Here is a 24781-nt window from a genome sequence, read left to right as displayed (position 1 = left end):
GGATGTGCTCGGAGGCGTGGGATTGCGGGCTGCCTGCGTGGTGGTAGTGGCTGTGCTGGCGGCCCTTGCTGGCCCTGCCTTGCCCTCCTCCTCCTCCTGCGTCTACTCCCTGCGGCCGGTTGTAGTTGGTGTTCGTCTTCTTCTTGGAGTTGGAGTACTTGCAGTGCTATCAGGTCCCCCAGGGCCAACATCGCGAGTCCGGCCGGTAGCATTTCGGAGTGGTTGTGGGAGGAGACTGGGCGTGCAATTTATGTGTTTTCAGGCTGTATGGCCTCCACCTGTGGTGATTCATTCCACCTGTGCAAGCTGCTCTCCCCTTTGGGCGAGCACGTCCCGCACACAACGCTGCAATTCGAGGAATGGCATCTTGCTATTACAATCATGTATTAGTACCCGATGGCCGTGTAACATTGGTTGATATGTTCATTCGGCTATGGTCCCATTGTTTCACATGCATTCTTTGCAGTCGCGAACAGACTTGTGAAGGGTCAGTGGAACGTAGTACTCGAGTAACGGTGGGCCCTCATGCATCACTGTACCGAGTTGCACCGACGGGCGGGGCGTCCGATTTGTGGGTGAAGGCAGTTGCCATGGATTAATTTGTGATTTCAAGCGGCCACAGATGCCTTTTCGACGTGATGTTGCAAATGAGGAATTCGAAGGGCGGCGCTTTCGGTCTTCAGCTAGCGGCGAGGAGATGCCCACAGGTCTGACTGCAAATATAACGTTCTATTGTTCAGTGTCCTTGGGACAGGGGCCATGGCGAGGATGCAATGATTGATATGAATAGTTTGGGATGCGCAATAGCGAAGTGGATGATGAGGCCGGACGTTCCCAAATACATGTTACTTCACAACACTGGAATTACGGGCTGGGGCACAGTGGATTTTGCAGGCTGCATAACGCACAGACTCAATGGAATTCTCACATGTTATGTGAGTATGGAAACAGGCGTTATCATTACGGGATGAGGGAATGATGAATGGATGCATGGGCAGATGATTTGATACGGTGTTTGCCATGTACAGGGCTTCTTGGAATCTGTCCGCCTCACCTGCGCTATGTGATGCAGGGCTGCCATAGTGGGACCATCGTCTATCTGACCTTGTTGAGCCCTCCCTGTCTCGACGCGCCTTCAGACACTTGTGTCCATGCACGTTACCAATCCCATCTGATGGATTCTGTTTTCACAGACGCATGCACAGGTACACTCGTTTGTGATGGTGTTTTCACCTCGATATGGATAGTTATGAGTCGCAAGTGGTTTTGGGGTGGTGATGATCCTTTGGAGTGGGCTAGCATGCATATGGCTGTGGATCTAGTGTGATCATTGAAGTGAGTTGTTCGAATGTAGTTCTGATGGCCATTCTTTTCTTTTTCTTTTCTTTTGGTTGACAGGTATCTCCTCCCCTTTTGCCACTGCCATCTGTATGCCACTCCTGCAGATGGGTTTTACTCCCGACACCTGCTGCTTCGTGTTAATCAGTGGAGCAGCATTACGATCTTATGGGACGATCGCCAATGGGCCACATGCCCTTACGCAGTACTAGTGGCTCGGAGCAACATTTCGGCCTTTCAGCTGGACTAGTGCCTCCCTATTGGGACGGCCCTGCGGTTCTAGGCGCTTCCATGTTGCCTTTTCGTACGGAATGTAGCCCCTGTGTACCATGAGGGAACAGGGCGTCACACAGGAAGTAGCTGGTCATTTCTTGCGGATGCAGCCCACAATGGTGAAATGTGTTTTGGAGTTCATGGCCTAATGGCTGTATGGGCTTGGTGAATCTGTTGTGCATTAAATTTCTATTCTGATATGGGCCGTGTAGCGTTCTTCTTTGCAAGTGATGTGGCATATTCCTATTTGGGGAGCGATGTATTGTGAGGAGATCTGCATTGGGTTCCAGCTTCGGAGTATAGTTGCGTGGTACTGTGCTGGGCGCGTTTGCCTACGAAGCCCAGTGAGGTCAGGGGTGAAGGCTGCCAATATGACTGTTTGGATGATGTCATGCTCAGGGGCGGGGGGTAGGTTTTGTGTAACAGATGCCGGTCAGCCAGGTGGATTGGTGGAATGATGTGATTATCGGAATTATGCTGCCTGTGTTTGCGTGCGTTTCTTGGTGGGAGACTGAGGTCATGTCCATTGGTATAGCTTCTGTATTCGTGCCATCTGTGCCCTGCAGCTCCCATTGGCCCCTCTTGTGATTCTTTTGTTCGTTGGCATGCATGGGTGACTTGTACATTTCACTGGTTGCATTGTGACTTCGTTGCACCTACGGGGAGTTGTACTATGTGGCCAGGGAGCGGTGTACAGGCACTCAGTGGGGCCGTTTACGGTTGATTCGCGATGCTGTACTTCTCACCATGGCGGAATGGTACTTTCCGCCGTGCTTGATGGCGTTAGGTACATGTCCGCTAGGGTCGGAATTCGCGTACCCTTGCGCCATGGTGCTAATTACGGTTTGGCATGGCGCGCGCGCGCGTACTTGGTGCAGTTAGCGTTGGCGTTCACTACGGTGTCGCTAATGGCATCGTACTTTACGGTGACGGGTCATAGTCGCACCGAGCGCTATTCGATGGCGGTATTGCATTTCCGCCATCGTTTTTCGCTTTCCGCCAGGGTCGTAATGAGGCCCATTGTATTTTCCCTTGCTCCCTCCCTTGCCTTCAAGCGCTTTGAAACACATGTGTATAGGCGCTATACAAATGAATTATCATGTCATATCATATCATAACAGTCAAAGACTGAGACCAGCTAACATCATGCCTTTGAACCAGAAAGCGCTAGATCTTTGGTGCTCCCTTTTGCCATGTACAGCAGCTATACATACGTATTTGTAAATATTTGAAGAATGTTTAATTTCGTGTTGATATGTATTTTCAGGGTTAACATAATGGGATACTAAAACAATGTAATCCAAAATGAAAATGCTACAAAAATGCAAAAATAATATATATAATATAGTGAGTATGTCAGTCATCAGCAGAGCAGAGGAAATGTTTACATGAGAAAGGCACATGATAAGGCAAACATCCCTTTGACTTGACACGCATTAAGTGCAATGTAAACAAACAAAAAAAAGCACACAGATTTCACTGAAAAAGGTTGTGTCTCCAAGAGGCTTATTTTTATTGTAATCCTATTTTACTTATACATATTCGTGGTCAAATAATTCCTTTTCAGACAATAACTGCACTTGAGGGGCTATGCTGCGTTATTGCATCCTGTGCGTAAGCGGGGTCACAGGAAAGTGGTAGCGCGTGGCATGAATCTTTGGAATGTACTATCCTACAAGCTGTGCTGTACGCAAGGCCCGTCCGCTGCATGGGTGTGTAGCTGGATATTGCATCATATTTGTGTTTTTTCATGTTACAGCTCCCTAGATGTTTTTTGATGTGCTTGGCTAAGTCCTTGATAGGCACGCCAATGCATCCCCTCCTTCTCATTGGTGACTTCAACCGGAACAACCACACTTTCAATAGGAGTTTGAACAAGCAACCAATCTCTCGAACTCTCAACAAAGCACGCTTCCTAACCTGCGACTCCCATTGAAACCCCTGACCTAATCCAACACTAGTTCCTTCCTGACTCCTGGCTGATAGAGTTCCTCCCCAAGCATTCCCTTATCCACATTCCTAATCAGAATGCCCTCTCATAGCTGGCATCTCTCGACCCTCCACCACTACGTGATGCTGAAGCGTTCAACAGAATTGAACACTTCATAAATGGCTTGCTTTCTTCCACCACTTTTATTCCACCCTCCCATCCTCTACTGACCCACCCTTTTTGGGTTCAGTCATCTTGTTGAATAACGCTCCAGAAGTAGCTTTGAAGGCATCCGACCCCCCCCCCCCTTGCTCTTCCACTCCCGCTCGCCACTGTCTCTAACTGTGGATCACTCACCAAACTCAGGTAATGTCTCCTAGCGTGTACCCCCGACGACAGATGGCAAAAGACATGATGACCTGTCCTACTCACTAACTACAAACTATCTCTCTAGTCGTACTTCCCAATTGAGCTCACTAAATCGATTTACCTCCTGACACCTGTATTTTCTTTTCATACAAACCTCACTCGTCTCACTGCACGCTCATAGCTCACATAGTTTCTGCTTACTGTAAGATACTTTATCATCTTCTCTACAAAGATTAAAATGTTCAGGCCACAGTCCTCCTCTTTCTTTAACAGTGACCCCCATTTACACTACCATCATACCCCCCCATCTCATTTCCACCCAGCTCCGTTCTCCCATCTCTGTTCCCATGATGCATTGTGGTTCATCCCAACACAGTACTCTAGTTGCTAACAAACTGGAATGCTGCAAACTCTCATCCTTGGTCCCTCTGCTTCTCCTTAAAACTCCTCCAATAAGTCCTAACTTTCACTACCCTCCTTCTAGTCAAACATCCCTTCCTTTCCCCATGAAGACCAGATAGTCTGGTTCCCACTGTGGCAGAGGTCCCTGTGTGAGTACCTGATCCACTTTTCAAACCTGTCCATGATCTTGTCTTTGCAGTCCCTTTCCAAGCCATCTCCCTCTATCTCTGGGATGTCTTCTTGGATTACAGCCTCACCATCCTCTGCCCACAACTACATCCCTCTGAACTGTCCCCTCCCTACAGCCTCATCTGTACGAATGATCTCCCCATTTGGCTCACGACGTATCCTGAATGTGTACACCTTTACACGGCCGTCACACCTACCACATTTAGCCCAAATAGCCTCCACTTCTTCAGCTACCATCATGGTCAATTGTCTTTCCAGGGGTATTTCCAAGTACTGCGTTGCATTATTTGATAACTGTTTTTCACAACTTGTATTGTCTCACTGCAACAATGGTCTTCTAATGGCATGAGTTTTTGTATGTATTGTTTCATGAGACCTTTTGGACAGCATTTCTATTTGAGATCTTCAGCAATTAATCCCTACAAATGCAATGGAACTAATCAAAATAGGTATCACTAGTACACTGCGAGTGCAGAAATATTGACTACAAAAATGCCTCGTTTTTCTCCCCTATTTCTGAAGCAATTATGTGTGGGGGGTGGGTAAGGATAATTCATTATGTAAGGTGGTATTGGGGGCTACGGAGGGTCTCCCCTACATGTAATTGCTTAAATCGAAAATAGAACAGCATTTTTGTAGTCAGAATTTTTTCTCTCTCTGTAATCACATAGATCCATCACAATATGCCCATGATCATCTCGGATATGCACCTGCTACCTTAGGCTACCGCACGGGGGATTCACAAAGCTTAGAACTGAGGCAAATCTAGAGTTGCCTAGAGCATCTCTGAAATGCCTTTGACAGATCATTGTGAATCATTCCCTATAGGCAAAGCATCACAATAGGAAATGCAATGCAATAGTACGGTTGATGACTTGTAGCAATCCTGTTCATATAAATATTGCTCCGCCATTTTGATTTCTACTTGTTTCTTCTCTTTTTTGTTTCCTTAGCTATAGGCAACAGGCCCAGAAACTCTCAGAAATCCACAAAGATCAACCTGGCCATCCTACAAGTCGGACAGTGTATTGGATCAACTACATCCTGCGCCACAATGGTGCAGAACACCTGCGTGCTGCTCTATTCGACATCTCTTTCTATCAGTACTTCTTACTGGACATTGCAATTGTTGTTGCTCTTGGTACTCTCGTCATATGCCTGGTTTTGTCTAGGATAGTAAAATACGTCCACCAGAAAAGCAACAATATGTGGCGCATAGCAGATGCTAGCAGCCTCAACGGACATTGCCACAACGGCATTGCAAACGGCAAACACAAACGGAACGGTCACATTAAACACGAGAAAAAGGTGAAGTGAGCCAATACCCCTGTAAGAGTGTTGAACCAGATGAAGTAGTTAATTTAATAGTACCACTCAACTATTTAAAAGTCAAACCCCAGTTAACATTTTTTAACACTCCCCTAATTTTTACTCAGAGTTGAAATCTCTCCAATGAACTAAAACATGTCTAAAAAGTTGGAAGCCTGGCAGGTCCATAGGCATTGGCTCCTTTTACCGATTGAAGATGGCTCTGCCAGTGATTTCATTGAAGCAGCCTTCAATCCATGCATTAGTACACTACAGCATTTGGATATCCTCCACCTTCAAAATTTCGATTGGACCTGTGTGGATCCCAGATAATAATCACATTTAAAATGTGTTTTTTATTGATCTTTATATGCCTCTTGTTGAAGAGAAATTTAACAAACATCAGGAAATATTTTCAGTTTCCAATTGTTGACCAGCCAACAATCTAAGATAAGCAGAATTTTTAGTGTACCACACACACATGTCCTCAAGAAGGGGCCACACACACATTGGTTTTGTTAGAGCACTAAAGAACATGTTTTTTAAGTGATGCAATAAAGTTTTTATTTTTAGCTAATACGAGATTTTCTATTCTTTGCTGCTGCTAAGCCGCAGACGCAAAGCTGATATTGTAATATTGACTTCGTATGTGTAAATAAATAACACCGTTAGACAGAATAGTTGAAACGTTTAAGTCATTTAGGGGCCTGGCCATGAAGAAGTACAACTAGGCCCCACCTAGAGTTGCAAGGTACTGGGATTCCCAGGACAGTGTGCAATGATTATGGACATACATTGAGAGCTAGGTCAACACACATCCTCTCCATGGGAGAATTTGGCCACACTCAAACAAGTCAATAAATGGTACCAATGAAACCATCCAGCAATTATATAATAACGCAACATCTTCTGCATTGATTGGACCGAGCTTCCTATTGGCGTAGTAGCAAACATTACATTCTTTAAGTGTGGTGCATAGCTCGGTCTTTAACATTGTGCACTGCCGCATTTGAATGCACTGAAATCCTGCCAGGAAAAATGTTGATTTGGAATGGGATGGGTGACGTGGCCAAGGGTTGATTAAGAACGGGATGGGTGACTTAAGCAAGGGTGTATCCCACACGAGCATTCCATGTTCTATTTCTTGGGAAGAAAAATGGATAGCAGGAACACCAAGCATTGCGGAACGAGTTAAGCTTGTCAGCTTGTGACCCATATTTCAGTAATCCTGTTTAATTGGAAGGCGCACTGTAACAGCTGGGCGTACAGAAACTGCTCTATTTTTCTGGAGTTTGAAGTTCCCACACCTCATTGACAATGTTGCACCTATCTGTAACTCTAGTAACGTTTCCATAATGCATTTAAGTAGTGTTTTGTACAGTGCATAGTAAAAAATAATACACTTATACACAGTGACTCAATATTTCATCCCCATCTCACCAGGAGCTTTGGTCCACTCACAATGGGCAAAAATGCACTGTCTCTAGAGCAGCGTATCCGCAGTAGTACTGTTTCCTTAATACTTGAAGACTAAAGCAATACGGCTGTCTGTCACTGACATCATATGTCACTACTACATGCGTGTGTGGCAGCACGCAAATGGACCTCGGCCATGAGCGGTGGGACTGAGAATGGACTCAGCGTGTGTGGAGCTTTTAGAGTTTACATGAGGTAGGAGAAATCCGGTGGTGGACACACTGATTGGACGATAATGAATTGACTTATTCTACACTACGATGAATCATAAGCAATACACCCTGCAGTTAGTGGAGTAATGATGTAATTGGGAGTATGTTCAATTGATCAGGATGGTACTTTTGTCAGTACTGTTGGCATAAGTGTATGTGTGAGAGTGTGTGTGTATGTGTGTGTGTGCAAGAAAAAATACCCACATGCATACATATATTTCTCTGTACAACTGTTGTTATTAAAAATACTAAAGCAGACGTAGTGTCTATTTGTTCTTCTGTCGTAACCTAGTAAATACATCTGTTTTAATATTTTAGTATAAATGTATTGCATTTTTGTATTGCATGGCAATACTCATACATTTTGAAGGTTGAGGTAACACAGAAATTTGCTAGCATTCACAAATGTAGCAGTGCTGAGCCAATGAAGCTTTGCAAAGCAATAGTAATGAAAGAACAGTCCATAAAATGGGTTTTTCAGTCTGGATTACATCACTCTGATACCGAAAGCCTGGGCAATGTCAAAACATGGTAAATTATAGCTGTTGGTAGTGGGGGAGGGGGATCATTTTGGACTGTGTGAGAAGTGTTTGGGGCTTGTGAGAGAGGGATTCTGGCATCTGCCCCGACCAATCCCCTGACAAACGCCTTGCCCTTCTTCGAAGGGCAAAAGTCCCAGCAGGTCACTGAGCATAACACCTGAGCATGTTAGAGTAAGGTTTGAGGCATCTCTCCGTCTGATAACTAACATACTAAGGAGGTTAAATGGGTATCTGCGGTCATAAAATATATTTTAAGCTGCCCTTCCACCCAACCATAAGTTCTTGCCTCCCATAAGCCTTAGCAGGTTAAAGCAATGTCTGAGTTTCCACACAAACCCTTTCCCTCATCTGCTAACTTTTATCTATTTGAGACAGAGAGAGAGTGAGCGAGAGCAATAGAGAGACAGACAGAAGGAGAGAGTGAGAGAGAGAGCAATAGAGAGAGGGGTTATTGAGAGATACAGAAATGGTACTTGTCTGCAAATGGCCAGGCATAGAAGTGAAGGGTTACGGGTTGAAAGATCTTCCCCAACTAACCAATTCCCCTACCACCTTACACTACACAAACAAACGTCCCACAGAAGACCACCATAGGCCTAGCCATTAACACATTAACACTAAACAAGGCAAAGCTATCCTCTCCTATTTAGCCCTTTTCGCACTCTCCCACATCACCGGCTAAGCAGAGCTAAATCATTACAGTCTATCAGATCTTGGGCTCTTTATTTTGGATAAGATACTCCCGAAAATTCACCCACCAACCACACAGGTTTCACATCTGCCTTTCCCACCGTCCCACTCAGAAATCCCACCCTCAGTTTTTCTCACAGAGCAAAGCACGGCAAGGCCACCAGTAGCGACAGAGAGCCATTATACAAGATCGCTTACATTACATTACATATATATAATGACCGAAACACGCATCAGCATTCCATTCCGTGGGTCTTGAAATAAGCAAAAACCGTTTCACTTCCACCATTACCTTCTCTTTGGGAGTTAATTACAGCCTGATTGTGCGATATGTAAAGTAGCAACAAATGCAAGCAAAAGACACCTATGCATGTAAATTACCACCTGAAGAATCAGTTTGGACCGGCCGTAGCTCAACGTCAGCCTTCAAGAAGAGACACAGGGAATTTACACAGAGGCATTATTTATTCAAATGAAAGCCCCATCTCGGGTTCCAGGATGTGAGACCGAAAAACCTATTACCTAAATGAGCTCCCATTCAAATGCTTGCTATACTGTTTCAGCACCTGTGCACTCCTCTTGCATTATTTACAAACTAATTAAGGGCGAGTGTGGAACTCTGCTTATTGCAGTGGAGATTTTGACATTTAGTTTAATCATTTACATTCATTTATGTGGGGATTTGGAAGGGAAGACTGTAGTAAAAGTCTCCCTTACCGATCTGTTCACTATCTTCCACTGTTAATTAATCAGGGATCCTACTTCCGCAGACACGCAGATTGGGTTGTTGAAGCACGCGTGTGTCGCAGCCCACTTGCTGCAGTTAGGGCCAATTCCACCACCAAGCGTGATAAAAATCCCTTTATCCACTCATCCATTATGGTTCAAATGTATCCATTAAAAGAATGATGACGTGATGTCGCTGTGACAACAGGACAATGTTCTTTCGTTCGCAGCAGGTGTCTCATCTCTCAGCGCGTTGCCTTCTTCCAGGAGCTAATCTGTAATGAAGAACGGGCATGAATAAGTCCTCTTGAGAGGGAACAATGATTCAGAATGTCATACTTTCCAAAGCGTTGCTATGAACTAGGGGACTATTCAGTTTGTGACGCTCCAAGGAGACAACTAGAAAGCGTTTGGCATGAGTTTTGACTTACTCCTGGAAAAAGTAGTGACTCGCTGATTAGCAATGTATTCATCAGTTGCTACTTTTTCCTGGCATAAATCAAATTCAGAAAAGCACTTCCAAGTAATTGACAAAGAGGTGTTTGACTTTTTATCAGCTTTGTCCAAAGACCAGCAAAGACAGGTGTTCCTAGGGAGGGAGTAGTTTACAGGTTTCTGGGTTTGTCAAGAGGGAAGTCTGAATGGGGACGAGGCACATGCACACACAAGTCTAACTTGACATATAGTAACAAGGTTTTAAACATGTTTAGAAGTGTGTGAACACACATAGGTTACACTTCAGTATTCCATGTGCAAACTGTTGGATGTGAGGTGTGAGAGTGAATAATTGGGACATGTGTGGAGTAAGATGCACTTTCAAGTCGAACACGTTGTTTGAGAAAGAGAAAAAGTTGTATACACGCATTGTGTAACATGTAAACACCACATCCTGTCTGACAACAATGAAGTTCCTACAGAACAAATGACTACGGGTCACATCAACACTTACGGGTGTCAGTGGACCTTTGTATGAATAAAAGGCACCTGGCACAGGTTTTCAGACAATAAGAAGGTCAAATTATAACCGTCTTTGAGGTGTACGTTATGATCACGCTTCGGGCCAACTTAGGGACAAATGTGCAGTAATGTACAGCAAAACATTTTGACCTGTCATTGCATTTCCCTACTCAGTTGTCTTCTGAAGGCTTTCTGCAGCCTAACACCATTTGCCATCACCGCCCCAATTAGATTTTTTGTGTGTGCCTGACAATGAACTATCAACCTAAAATAGTGCTTAAAAAAGGTGGCTAGGATTTGGAACAATTAAAGGGTTTGACATTTTAATGTTAAATACTATTTCTGTTAGTCACTTGCACAACCTCTGACCTTGTAAAAAAAGAAAATATGGCTATTAAGAAAGTACAAGCTAAAGGATAACACCGTTCACCCTACATTCCTCATACTGTGCGTTAGGCCATGTGCAACACTTGTGGAAGGGGTTTTACACCCAGTAATGTTGATACAAATTACCCTTCAGTTCCTGTTCAAAGCTATGCATGCACACATTTTACATAAATATAGACAGGTTTTTCAGGGCCCTTGATTCACATTTAAAAAACCCAAAACATCACCATTCTTTGCAATAGTTCCATGTTTTGAATTTAAGTTATTAATCTCTAAAATTCGTTTTTCTTTAAAAAATTGAAATTGACATAAAACTGCTCAGTTCCCTATTGAAGGGTAATCCCTAATGTTTCACTATTTATCAGAATGCGTACTTAGATGGAAAAACTTCATACATGCGAGGCTTTCCTTTCCCTTCTTAAAAACATTAACCACTTAAAAATGAAACCACATATTTAGGATCTTTGTTATGGCGAATCATAACAGTTATGATGTACATTCACTTTTTTTAATCTTGTGCACACATCTCATTGAACACAGTTATTACTTCATTATCTGAATTCTGGATGTTTAAACAACATTCAAAATGGTTGCACGCGAGATAGATAAACATATCAGGAAATTGCAGGGAATAGGGTGATGGAAATCTGACGAGTGGCTTTTTGCTTTGCTCCTTCACATGCACACAGCTGATTGATTGTGTCTTTGTGGTGCCTGTTCTCCAGATTTTTGCACCCTGGTTCTCAAGAGATTGCGCCTATGTTTTTACATTCCGAGTGACGATAAGCAGGTTTTCAAGAAAGTGAAGCTATAAAGACTGGAGGGGGGTTATCTGTACTCCTGCCCTGTAAATGGCAGAGTAAAAGCACAGAACACCCCAGCCAAGATTCTCTATTGTTGGTAGCAATGGACGAGCAATCAAGGCTTAGTTCTCAGGAGGTGTTGCAGGCTGGTTCATAAGTACAATATAGTCCCCAGGCACCCACAAAGGAATGTCCACACACTATGTTAGTGATAACACAGTTCTTTATATAAATAAGGTTCACATTATGTACACAATCACAATGACACACTTTGTGCTCCGACAATTCTAAAATGGTAAATATATACAGTCTCAATGTGGTACCACAATTACTCTTGATTCCATTAAAATGCACCAACTGCTGACAGTCTCAAATGGCATACAAAAAAAATAGCACAAGGTATCAACAGTAGACTTTAGGAGGAACACAAGTTGGTTAGACAATTGGCAGAATACTGGGCCCCTACCGTCAGTCACAGTTATGTGTGAGGATCCCCCCACCTGGCAACCTGTAAACGAGATATTAAACAAGTCCAGTCCATATATTGTCTATTCGAGTCTTATCTCCTTCTACCCCAATGTACCTGGTTTAGCAGAGTTCGACATCGGGTCTTCGACGGATCCTTCTTGAGTGAACTGCCTTTAAGGCAGGAGCCACGGATAGTCAAGATCCTATGAAGAAAAGGGTCAACAAAGGCAACGAGGCAGCAGCTTTGGTCCTGGCGGTGCTTGTCGACAATCGATCGTGGACGCCCTGTGAAGATGAGGCGTGCGGTGCACCTCGACAATGAAAGCTAGTTGCTGCAAAGAGTCAATGAAGAACTTTGGCCCAGCAAGGGCGTCAGGTCGTCCGTGTCTGGTGTCGGCGAATGGGACGTGACCATGGCCAGCTTTTGGAGTTTTGTTGGTGTCTCTGAGGTCTTCGGGTGGTGGGAAGCCCACCGGCAGATTCTCCTCAGTTCGTCGGTGACCTTGACTTTCTCCTGGTGGGACAAAGTGGTCGACAGTGATGAGCAAGGGAGTCCTTGATTCAAAGTGTTCTTAGGCAATGGAGCGTTGTGGCTTCCGGTTGATGATGTTCGTCATCGACGGTGATGGACTTCAATCTCTGGGCGCTTCGCTTCAGGATTCCTCAGCGTCGATATCTCCAGTCGGCAGCCTTTTGAGGACTGACTTCCAGGGAGTCTTGGTGAAGGTTAGCTGGTGCACGATGATCCCTCATAGCTCGGGAAGAGGTCTCCTAGCCAGGTCTTCTCTTGGATCAGTTTCTTGAAGGCACAGCAGCTTTCAGATTGCGTCAAAGGGAAACAGCGGTTCACCTTCTTCTTCTGGCTCGGCTTCGAGAGTAAGCATCAAGTTTCGACTTCAGCTTCTGAATGATGTCCATCAGTGAAAGGTCCCCAGATATACTGTTTGGTCTCTCATTCATTCTGCTGGGTCATACTCAGGCAACCAATCACTCAGAAGGGCATTCATGCAGGCAGGCAGCCAATTAGTGCATTCAGGCCATTCACTTCCCTCCAGACACTCACAACACGGAATGTGGATTCGAACAAGCACCCAGCCATTCAGCACTCCACACTGCATTTAAACCAGTTTCGTGCAGGGCTGTTTCAGTCATCATGTCACACACCAGATACTAGACACCCATAACATGAAATGTGTATTCGTCACACACTCCATTCACCCAGGTCCCACCACAAGGGCGTACCCACAACATACAGTCATTGGGAAGGCTCCAGCCAGTCTGGCCTGGACGTCTCCACAATATCATGTATGGAACTTCCACCCAACAGTCAGGGGGAAGGGACAAAGTCAGGGCTTCCCAGGACTTTGGGAAAAACAAGGTAACGGGCAATAGAAAGCAAGAGGCTGCAGGGGCCATCTTGTCTCCTATCAGGAATCAACTGATTCCAATGGCAGATCCTGGATATCCCAAAATGGATGATACTCAGAGCACCTGTCAAATTCAGCAATGAGCTGCCACCAGCCAATACCCTGCTCTTTGGGCCACACACAGGTTCCCAAAAACATACACTATGAGTACAGGGTTGTACCCCCCCACCCATGGGTGCCATAAGGGTATCCCAAGGGTCTGTTCACCACGACCAAAAAGAGGAAGAGCTGCACTGCCAGAAGACCCACATGGACACCTGTGCAGAAAATAACCCAGAACCCACATGATAAAAGGACTACAGGACAAGGACATTGAGGCCATATCCCTCCAATGCATTTCCAGCATCAAAGAAGCCACTTAAGCAAAGTAATTACATGAAATTGCTTGCCGCGTAAACTGACCGTGGAGTGTTTCTATTTTATTCTGAAGCAATCTAGAAAGTAAGAAAAGATGTATGCAATTGATGATGAGGCACACATGCTCTGTGACCATATGGTCACCTACGCTTTGCATGCAGTGACTGAGGGCAGTCTAGCATTAAGCTGTTATTATTCTTATTCTTATTTTTATTATTATTATTTTAAGGCATTTATTGATAGCAAGGGATCTACAAGCAACCAGGGGAGGAAACAGGGGCAGAAGATCACCCAGTCACAAGTTAGGTGGGGAGTGGTGGGATGTGGACCTAGCTGTTAAGGTGGTGTCATTCCTTGAAGAGGAGGGTTTTGAGCCCCTTCCTGAAATGTAGAAACAAGAGACTGAGCCTGGTGTTGACAGGATGGAGGTTACATTCCAGAGTCTGGGGGCATAGACAGAGAAGGCCTGTCTTCTGGTTTTTTCTTTCCTCCACCAGCGGAGTTCAAGTCCACACATGCCCTTACTTCTGGTAGGTTGTAGACCTCCAGAGCAGCCTGGTTCTCACCGAGCTATTTGGGAACTTCAGGGGAAAAAGCCGTGTAGATTATCAGCAAGGTTTTAAGATGATACATGCTTGCAGTGGGAGTCTGTGCAGTTTGATGTGCCATCATTATAATTGTTCTTTTATGACGCAGTTAACACCAACAAGTAATTTCTAAGCGTGAGAGTGGGATTGAAACCTGTGTTGCGCTGCGTTGTCTTGCTTCCAAGACAAACACGTTGCCCGTAAGCTATCCTTCCACCCCCGAGGGAATGTGGTCGAATTTGCAGAGTCGTTTGATGGGTCGTTCTGTGGCTTGTAAGATATAATTTAGGGGGGGCAGGGTAGTCTCCTTAAGGCCTTCTAGAAGGGCATTGGGGCCTTCCAGTTGGGAGAGCACAAAGCAAAGGCTTAGACAGCAGATCTGAAGTTGAATTTTGGAATGAAGCGCGTGTTTTTCCACAGGAGGGAAAGTTAGTACAGAGATGTTTTTGTCATCCTTTCTGTTTGCTTCTCAAATGAGAGCTATCTGTTAATGGTGAACCCAAGGGACTTTGGCACAGACGGTCAGCTATGGTGCAAAGCCCTTGAGGTTCATAACGGAGAGCCATATCTAGATGTCAAGCTTTATGGAGGTACTTTGCTGGACCCCTCAAGAACTCTCAGATGAAAGAAGAGGGAACACAGGATCATAAACAAGGTGAAAGCACTGCCTCTGCTATGCACAGTACCCCTGTGTCTGCCAGGCCCCCTGGGGAGGGTGTAGTATGAATCAAGAGCAGGTTCATTATGGAGAAGAGTGTCATTGAACCTTCATTGTAGCAGTTCCTTGTAGAGCTATGGAAAGTCTTCAGCAGGCAAGGGAGGGCACTGTCCCCCACAAATGGGAAAGCCAACAACACCCTGATTTGAACCAGAGAAGTCTACATTTCACTAATATCTCGCCTGCAGGTGCATGAACTTTCTGGCTAATTTCACTAAATTACTTTACATCTGAGGCACATTCGAAAGAGCCAACCATTGGCAATCATGGAAGTTAATTTGGTTCAAATGTAGTTGAGGTCAGCGAGAAATAAAAGATGAAACCCTGGTAGGTCATTGTGAAAGTTACAAAAAGAATTGCTGAACATAGGGGATAATGACAACATTGGAGAATGGAGATGTGGGGTGGTTTGAAAAGCTGTGCATGTCTTTTGTGCTGTAGTGTTTCATCGTGTTTTAATTCCTGGATACAAGACGCAGACGGATCCATATTCCAATTCCTGTTCCACTTCTCTCGTATCATGTTGGCAAGAATTGGCAAGTCTGTGTCATCACACAGACTGTGAGCGTCGGCTACATTTCCGCTGCCAAGTGGGTAACAGAGCCCTGGATAAACATTTTTACCACCTATTAGTCCAACATTCAATCTTATAAAGCTCTCTGGCTTCTCTGGAGCTTGCCAACCTTAAAAGCAGTTGTCGTCAAGATGAGCAAAAAGGGCAAATGCAGGATAACAAAACCTATTGCTTCGAGTATAGGACAGTGCTTAATACATCGTAAGGCCGTTTGGAAGGCCAAGGCCATCCTACTGCCATAGGTTTATCACATTGGGCATTAACCGCCCCGTAGGCTTTATTTTCAGCTCACTACAGCAATGCTTTCTGTACAGCATGCTTCATAAACCTGCTCACCTTCGGGCAATTTGTGTCAGAAACTAGCTTCTTTTTTAATAACAAAGTGAGTTAAATAAAGAGGGTCATTGTGGTGACTACTAAGCCATTTGACTCTTCAACTGCTCCGTCTATCCCTTTTGAGCCCCCTAGGTAGATTGCTTGGTTGCAGCTCTCCCCCTCTTGGATAAGATAACATTCTCATCTGACGTAAAGCGATAAAGCCAACTGATTCTTGCCATGACTCTCTACGCAGATATTTATTTCCTTCTTTAGCCTTAGGTCAAAGGTAAAAACCCCTCGACTGTTAGTGGGATTCATGTCCATTATGTCCATGTTCAGGCTACAGTGCGTTCTTTTTTTTTTTTGCTTCACAAACTGAGGGGGATCTTTAAATTGCATTTTGGAAGAAGATTGAGCAATTGTAGTGGGAGCTCTCACCAACTCGCATTTAGACTCCTCTAATGACCTTGTGGCTTGAGCCCTATCCAGTATTTTTCTGCATTTTCAGGTATCCTAAAATTCTGCAGTCCATCTTATTTCTAGATTCTGCAAGAGGGATCATATTTCCTACCTGAGATGCTCACTACATTAGCCCCCCACCAGGGCCAGTTTTGACTTCAATATTGGACGGTTGCACTTTAATTGACTTTAATTGACTTGCTGGTCTGAACCCATGCTTACCCAGATGTCAAAAGCAAAAAATAGCAACCAGTGACAATACTACGATCCTCCACAGCAAACCTGTCCATCCTGTGAGTTATGGATATCAGCCTCGGACGTAGAGGGTTTAACTATTTAAGGGCCTCATTACACGGTAGGCGGTAAGGGTTTACCGGTACCGGTATTTTACCGGTACCGGTAAATCCTTACCGCCTTACTACGAGGTCCCTTTGCGGGTTGTGGTATTTAATGCCTGCTTTTTGCAGGCGTTAAAAACCAACCTGCAAAGGGACCCAGGGAGCTAATTACGGTACCGTAATTAGCGCCTTCCCCATTCCCATTATGCCCTATGGGGCAAAAATGGGAATGGGAAAGGGCAATAGGGGAAGGGGGAATTACCGCCCCACCAACCTTGGAATGGGGCGGTAATTCCCCTTTCCACCAAGGCGGTGCCGGTATTTTACCGGCATGACCATGGCGCTAATAGCGCCATGGTTCTCCGTCTACCGTGTAATGAGGCCCTAAGTCTTTTACTGGGTCATATTCTCTGCGCTGTGCTTAAACAACACTACTATCTGAGCAACTTTCGGCATAACCTTAAGAAACATCTTTTCAGGTACGGTCTTGGTTGCGGCCTTAATATAACTACAGTTCTGTTACTTGATCTCCGGCTCCTCAAGACAGTTACATTTGTATGAGTGCGTCACATCAATGCTGTGAATGAATCAGTCAACAAGTTACCCCTGACTTCTTCTATGTTTACTCTCCATAGAAAAAATAGAGGCAATGAAAAGAATATAACTGGGTCGGGGTCAGTGGTGTTGCTAGGTCTGGAAAAGATCTGGGGCTGCGCTAATGTCGGGACTTGGGGCTAGCTAGCCTTTTGGTTGTAGCCCCTGAGCTTCTATCCGGGGCTAAAACCAAAAGACCAGGTTTACAGCCCCCCACCCCCAGACCCTCCTAGTAACGCCTCTGGTCGGGGCACAAATACAGCACTAACCAAGTCTATTCACTTATAAAAGGTAACCCCAAAGGGTAGAATAATTAATTCATTGACACAAGTTCACAAAAAAATCCATTTGCACATGCAACATGCAGGTGGCGCAGTTTGCTTCTTCAACCACCCTCACGGTGAGTCATAAGAAAATCCCACATGCCAGAGGCGGAATTTAAACCTACTGCACTTTGCATGCGCAAATAGATCTGATTCTCAAAGTTATAGCAACTCACCATGCACAAGTCCATGGAAGAAAAATAACGTGGAAAAACTGACCTACTGTAGTTTTCTACAGAAGCAAGTAACTTGGCATTTCTTTAATAATCCTGGTACTCCACCTGTGTGTGTAGGAATGTCCCTCATTTGCTTTGACCAGCCATTGCCACTCCTCAAGTCAAACACATTTCACATTTACAAGGTGGGTGTTACTACCATGTTGCCCATTCATTTGCATTTTCCCAGCAACTGGTCCAAAATGGCATGCTTCACTGTGATGTGAATCTGGCACAAACTTCAACAACGGCAAGTGTTCTTTTAGTTGTCCAGCCGCACACAGATTTGTGAGTTGCCGCCATTGACTCCCCTGCTCCCGGAACTCAAACAATGTGCGTTGGTAGGAGGTTTGGAAATCAATTTCATAAGATCCGAGTTACGTCACTTAATGCTGACGCCATTGCAAATGCACGCACTAAAAGAAAAAGCCCACTTGAAATGTGCTGCAAGGTCCCATCAACAAAGCATTTAATATGTAGGACCCTTGATTACAGACTCTGCGCAAAGTACTTTCGATAGAAAATGGGTTCTATGTCATATTTTTGCTTTTTGAAGGTCGCCTAACAAAAAGACCATTTTTTTCACCTGATTTTTGGTAGCCCTCAAAGAGCAAAAACATGACATAGCTTTGCCTCCCACCCTGATCCCCACCCTCTTGGTCAGGATGTGCTAGAAAACGGGGGGTTCCACCCCAAGCCCTTTCCGCAGTCCTTGCCGCCGCACCTACCTATCCAAGAATTTCCCTCACTCAAAAAAACATAAACATGCACAAACACACACACACACACGCACACACTCACCGTTTCTCTCGCGATGGTGCTTTTGGGTCCTGGTCAGCCTGTCAGCCCCTGCGCGCACTCATGTGCAGCAGGGACATGACCGTTTGATTTAGAAAGACCGCTCTGTGCGGTCACAGAGCGGTCTTTCGAAATCGATCTTTTTTTGTTGTTTTTTTTTAAAAAAAAAAGGTCTTTTGACCCAATACAATACAATGACTAGCCCTTATGGGGGAAATTAAGAAGAATCTATTCCAAAGAAACCATGTCCTGATTTCACGTGTTGGAAGGATAGATTCCATAAAAGGAATATTGTCCCTTGAGTAATATACCCGTTCTTCACGCTTCCACTCACCTAATAGTAAAATTAGTTTTTAAACTCCAGACTAAACTAATGGGGAATATTCTGGAATGTCCACCGAGGCAGCAGCAGCTTAAGTGAGTAGCTCCTGCTCACCACCTTGGCTGGCTCAGCTGACTTTGCATTTAGTACATATTGCAAAGTCCAGTAAGAAAAGGATTGAGACACCTGACAACCCTTCCTCCAAAAAGCACAAACAAATCCCTGATGCTTTGGAAAAATGTTAAGAAGTCCCAGGCTCTGCAGGCATCTATGCTCTCCTGAGGCAGGTTGCAAGAGATTTAGGGGAACTGAAGACAACCCTGTCTGACCTTCCTGGTAAAGTCTCTACTTTGGAGAAGCGGGTGGCTGAGGATGGAATCCAGTCTGTAACTCTGGTGGGAGAAGTCTCTGGATCTACAGAGCTCACAATGAGCTGCGGGATGAGATTAACCTAGTATAATGAACACTTGCCAACTTAGAGATACAGTGCAGAAACAACAAGCTCTGCCTATCTGGGTGCCTGAATCTACCGCCCAGGATCTGAATAGTCTGACTCTTTGTACAATCTCTGATTGCTTATAAGGTTGTACCCTGCGTAAACATGACATTAAATCAACCTTCAGAGCTGGCAAGATGTATACTGGAAGACCAAGACAATACATTGCTCTGGTAAAAGATCTCGGTGTGAAGCTGAAATGTCCATGAAGGCACAAGTGAGCTCTGTTTGTCAGGCTGTTCATTTTAAACTTAGGATTCTTTGTAAGGTTCTTCCTTACCTCTGTCAGCAGCTTCGTCCCTTCGGCTGTTTTACGCATCTCTGTCTGCTGTTTCAGTGATCGCGTATTGGCGGCAGCTTGTTTTACCACTGCTAATGCACAGCTCTGGACACCCTTCCCTTTCCATTTGGCTTTTCATCGCGTTTTTAAAACCTTCTTGTTTTAGCTTTCTCCCTCTGTTCCTCTTTTGATCCTGATTTTCAAGCACCATGATGCCCTTTGTCGGTGTGGGCTGTTCTTTATAAATGTATTCACATAACATAACAACATTGTCACGTTTGTTAAATCTTCAGTCAAGGAAACTGTCTTTCAACAAGCTAGATGCCTGCGTCCCTTGACCTGGCAGGGAAATCCTGTCCAAAACTTCCCTGAATTTCCTAAGGATGTAGCCACTAAGAGAACGGCTTTTGGGGAGGCGAAACAGCTCCGCGAAAGAGCGTTGTTTTAGAGTCTCCCTTCTGAAGCCAGCCACCCTGAAACTGTTCCTGCATGATGACTAGCCAGGACCCCCAGAAGGCGTGTACTTTGCTCAAGGGTTGCCGTCCGTGAATATGGAGTGACTGGAGTTATTTATTAATGACTTATTTCTCTCACTCACCTCGACTGTCTAGCCCATACAGACTGCCTGTTCATTTAATCTAAATGTGGTTTATGCTATTATTGAAATGTTGCACATGCTGAGGCCTTTTAATGGTCGCTGGCCGGTGATTGTTGCCCGCCCCCGACCCCGTTGCTCCCCGTAACATGCTGTATCATGGAATGCTTGTCATCATGCTGTAGGGTGGATTTTCGTATACATGAACTGTACGTACGTGGGCCTTCATTGGGAAACAGACATATTGAAAGCACCCACCACTCCCCGTCGTGTTTGCATTAGCGCACTCTTAGCTGTCTTGATGATGTGCCCCCGGTTCACATTTATCTGCAGTTGGTCTTGGCTTGTCCCTGACTTTCTTTGACCCACTTCAGGTGCTGCCATTTCTGGGCACGCCCTCTCCGTGTATTCTAATGTCCATGTGACAGCCAATCAGTAAGGGATCTCTTGGTCAGGTAACCCATGACTACCTCGGACTTGCAGACGTCATATGCTGTGTTGGATGAGCCTCTGGAGCGATCAATGTGATTTAGTTTCTGCAAGCTGTGCCCACCATGCTCTATTGTACGCTTGGATTAATTCTAATGTGTCTGGTAATGTGTCCGGTGCAGGCAGTGGAGAGTTCATTATTGCTAACATGTGAGGTCCGCAGGTATGCTTCGGGGGTAGGAGTAAGGGAGGCTAGAGTGAGGGTGTAGGTTGTGCTTGACCTTGATCTGACCTCTGGGTTTCACGTTAACCCTGAATTGCTGCATCTGTTGTTACCCTACAAGCATTATTACAAGCTAATGTCATGACTGTCAGGACTCAGGGCTAGCTAGCCTTTTGGTTGCAGGCCCTGAGCTTCTATCCGGGCTACAACCAAAAGACCCAGGGCTATAGCTCCACCCACCCACCCCTAGCGACAGCCCATAAAATAGCCCTGGGCTATTGAGCGGAAAGATGAGAGCAGTGATCGGGCATGATAGTAGTGTCGGAGCGGTTCTGAGGGCATCCATGCTGACCTTTTGAGGCACCGGGGAGAAATCGAGGAAAGCGGGAGGGCAGGCCAGTTTGGTCAAGAGGAGTGCGATGGATGAGATGGCAGATGGGTCTATTGTGAGGATGTCATTGTTGAAGGAATTGGAGTCTCAGCCGATTGGAATGAGATGTGGAGACAGTGATGCAATGGATTATGTGTGGGCTGTGGGTGCACTGCGTGTCATGACTCTGGAATCCCATGCACCCCTTCTTCCTATTGCTGTGTTTTTAGTTGACTATTTCCCCATTGTAGCTGGGGAAATAAAATGGGGGATATAGGTTGCAGTGTTTCAGTGCCCAATCAGTGGCTTGCCTTATAGCTGTGTGATCACTTCTGGTTGTCTGCCCCTTACCACAACGCCATCATGCATTAGACCTGCAGTCTGGTCCATATCCGTATTTGGTTGCTGAGGTTTTGCTCCTCTAATCTCATGCACTTAGGGCTCAAAATGTGCCCCCACCTATCCCCCCCCTAAATTGGTGACATGAAGATGGATTCCGTGTGGGCTTTGAGTGCAGTGTGTGTCATGTCCGTGGATCTTTGCTCACTGTAGCTGGAGAATGGACAAGATGTGGGATATGGATTAGCTGGTTCCAAGGGGAGGCTTGGCTTATTGCTATGTGATCACTACAGCCTTTTTGCTCTTCGCCCGCTGTCTGGTGCATATCCATATTTGGTTTCTGTGCGCATGAGTGGAGATGTGTGCTTCAGGACTGAGTCCTGTATTATCCACGATGTCAGAACATCTATGCAATGTAACTTACTGTGTGTGACTTACTGCTTGCTTGTATTGTGCTCTTGACATACTCGTGGGCACCTCTATCCTTTATGGCAGTCGGTTTCCATTGTCAGCTATATGTGCAACTGTTGGGTGGTGGGCAGGGCTCATGTAATTAGTATATTTCTCATTGTCATCTCGTATTGATTGCTGTTGTTTTGTATTTCAGTGGTTTATGCAGGTGCAACTCTAACAGGAATGTCCTGTTACCCCTTGCCTTTATTACGCCATGGGTGTTTCTTCGTTTTCTATCTCCAGGCATCCTTTTTTGATGATTTCTGCCAAAACCACATCTCTTAGGCATCTTAAGTTGATATTGTGAAATGTCAATCACATTAAAAACCCAGTCAAGTGCTCAAAAATACTTTCCTGTCTGAGGTCCATGTCATGTGAATTTGTTTTACTTCAGGAAACTAATCCTCACTGATATAGAGGGCAGTAAGCATCTATTCAAACTTTGACACACATGCGAGGGGTGTATCTATTTTGTTCAAGAAAAATCTGCTTCTGAGAGTTGTCTCAAGCTCTATAGACTCGCATGAAAGAATTAATTCTGTGAAAGTCAAGATCCAGGACACTGAGATACTACTGTGATGAGTATATGCCCCGAAATTCGATGACCCAATATTCTTTCATGAACTTGCAAAACATATCCAGAACTGCAACGTGAGTTCTCTTATTTTAAGTGCGGATTTCAACTTGATTTAGCATCCTATGCTGGATCGCTCTAATGGAGCTAGACCCAGATCCCCAAGGAGCAAGCAGTCGCTAGACAGTCTAATTGAGGAATTCCACTTGTCTGACAGGTGGCTTCTGGAGCACCTGTCTGATCCTGACAACAGCTTCCACTTGGCATACCATGATGTTTATTCAAGGATAGACTGCTTCTTGACCTCTGGGCATGTGACATCAAGCTGCTATGACTCAGAGATAGTTGTCATTGCAATTACTGATCCTGCTAGCGTCTGCCTTTCACTACGCCATACATTGATCAAATCTTTCATCTGGAGAATGAATGTATCCCTTCTACAAAACAAAAACAAAAGAATGACATTGTGCTGTGGGGTGTAAATTCAGCCCCCGAGTGACAGAGACTGAGAGGTCATCTCGCTGTATGTGGATGACCTTCTGATGGTTGTGGAGGAACATGATTTGAGTATGGCCTCCTTGATACAACTGGGGAAAATCAGAGATCCTACCACTCACTGCCTCCTGCATGAAAATTATGTTTGGCCATTTGAATTTGACATGATGTGCCACTAAAATGAAAAATGTAGGGATCTGGATTAGCCTGGATGAGGAGACCTCACTCAGATCAAATGTTTGAGCACCTTGCCCAAAATCAAATTGTGCATAGATTTAAGGTCCCTCTTGATGCTGTCCTTGTGGGGTGAAGTTAATTGCATCAAGATGAATATGTCACCCAAGATTAACTCCATCCTTTCAATGCTGCCACCCTGGATGCTGAAACACATCTTCAAGGATAATGTCTAGTGACATGCATAGCAATTGACTCCTAATGCTGGCAAGCAAAGAAAAAACTGCTAACTGGGTGACCAACAGTTTCGGTTGTCCATGCTTTATCAAGGCAGATAATTCATTGGGTTTTCTAAGCATTTTGCAGAGTCATGAGTCAAAAATAAAAGCATAATTAGCCATACTTAGATAATAGTTATACTTTTAGTTTTATACACAGAAGGAGTTCAGAAAGGAGAGCGGGAGAGTACAGAGTGTGAGGGAGAGAGGGAGAAAAGGAGATAAATAATACCAAAGGTAGCAATCTCGTTATTAGATGGACTTAATTTATCCAACTGGATAGAACAAAAGCAAACCAAACAAACAAATTCAAGAGGGAATGCAATTGGGTCCTGTCATTTCTTGAAGTAATTAACATAAGGTGATGAATATTCAGAAAAATTCGAGTGCTAATGAGCAGTGAAGGTGGCTCTGTATTCCGGTTTTATATATATAATGATTTAGGTGTGTAATGGGGGGACGTGAGAGTTGGGTTCCAATGATAAACTGGTCGCTTGGTGGAAGTGCATTGGGCCAGTCTAGTGTCGTAACTGGTGATGATACTATAACTTGCCAGTGACCGACCATGTGATAGTACACATGAAGGTTGTTGAGACTTACTCAATTGGTTGTTGATGGGTCTTTGAGCATAGTAGTTAGCAAGGTGCGTATATTAGATGCAGGTATCCGTATTCGTGATATCTGTACCAGGGAAATATAGGGTCGTAAAGGGTATACTAGGGACCCTTGGGTGTGGTTTAAGAATAAGGTTGTTACTCACTTTGTGGCGACAGCAGGTGGCATAAGACTATGGCAGAAAGATCATATTCCAAAGAGAGGAGGGGGGAGAAGCAAAGAAATACATGAGCTCAGGGTCTTCCTAAATTGGAGCGAGAACAGGTGTGTCTGAAGGTACACTTTTTTTCTTTTGGTGTTTAGGGATTAATGAGTTCCCATACTTTTCAGGATAGGGGCAATAATATAGGTAAGATGCAA

General features: G+C 44.7%; 2 protein-coding genes across 9 annotated transcripts in view; one reads left to right on the top strand and one right to left on the bottom strand.

Annotated features, from left to right (window-relative positions):
- The window catches only part of UGT8 (UDP glycosyltransferase 8), a 570821-nt gene extending 563066 nt beyond the window's left edge, over positions 1-7755 (top strand). For all 7 annotated transcript variants that reach the window (XM_069631073.1, XM_069631068.1, XM_069631072.1 and 4 more), the window contains one exon: positions 5455-7755. In XM_069631073.1, coding sequence (XP_069487174.1) covers positions 5455-5818 — 364 coding nt within the window. In that variant the 3' untranslated portion in view covers positions 5819-7755. The remainder of the gene's footprint in view (positions 1-5454) is intronic.
- Positions 7756-9175: 1420 nt separating this feature from the next.
- LOC138516158 (EF-hand calcium-binding domain-containing protein 14-like) overlaps positions 9176-24781 on the bottom strand; it is a 483644-nt gene continuing 468038 nt past the window's right edge. For both annotated transcript variants that reach the window (XM_069631076.1, XM_069631075.1), the window contains one exon: positions 9176-9730. In XM_069631076.1, coding sequence (XP_069487177.1) covers positions 9726-9730 — 5 coding nt within the window. In that variant the 3' untranslated portion in view covers positions 9176-9725. The remainder of the gene's footprint in view (positions 9731-24781) is intronic.

This window comes from Ambystoma mexicanum, chromosome 6q, assembly GCF_040938575.1.
Source record: "Ambystoma mexicanum isolate Mex_15411 chromosome 6q, UKY_AmexF1_1, whole genome shotgun sequence".
Taxonomy (NCBI): Eukaryota; Metazoa; Chordata; class Amphibia; order Caudata; family Ambystomatidae; genus Ambystoma; species Ambystoma mexicanum.
The sequence above is the reverse complement of the archived record's forward strand: the minus strand, read 5'-3'. Positions and strand labels throughout refer to the sequence as shown.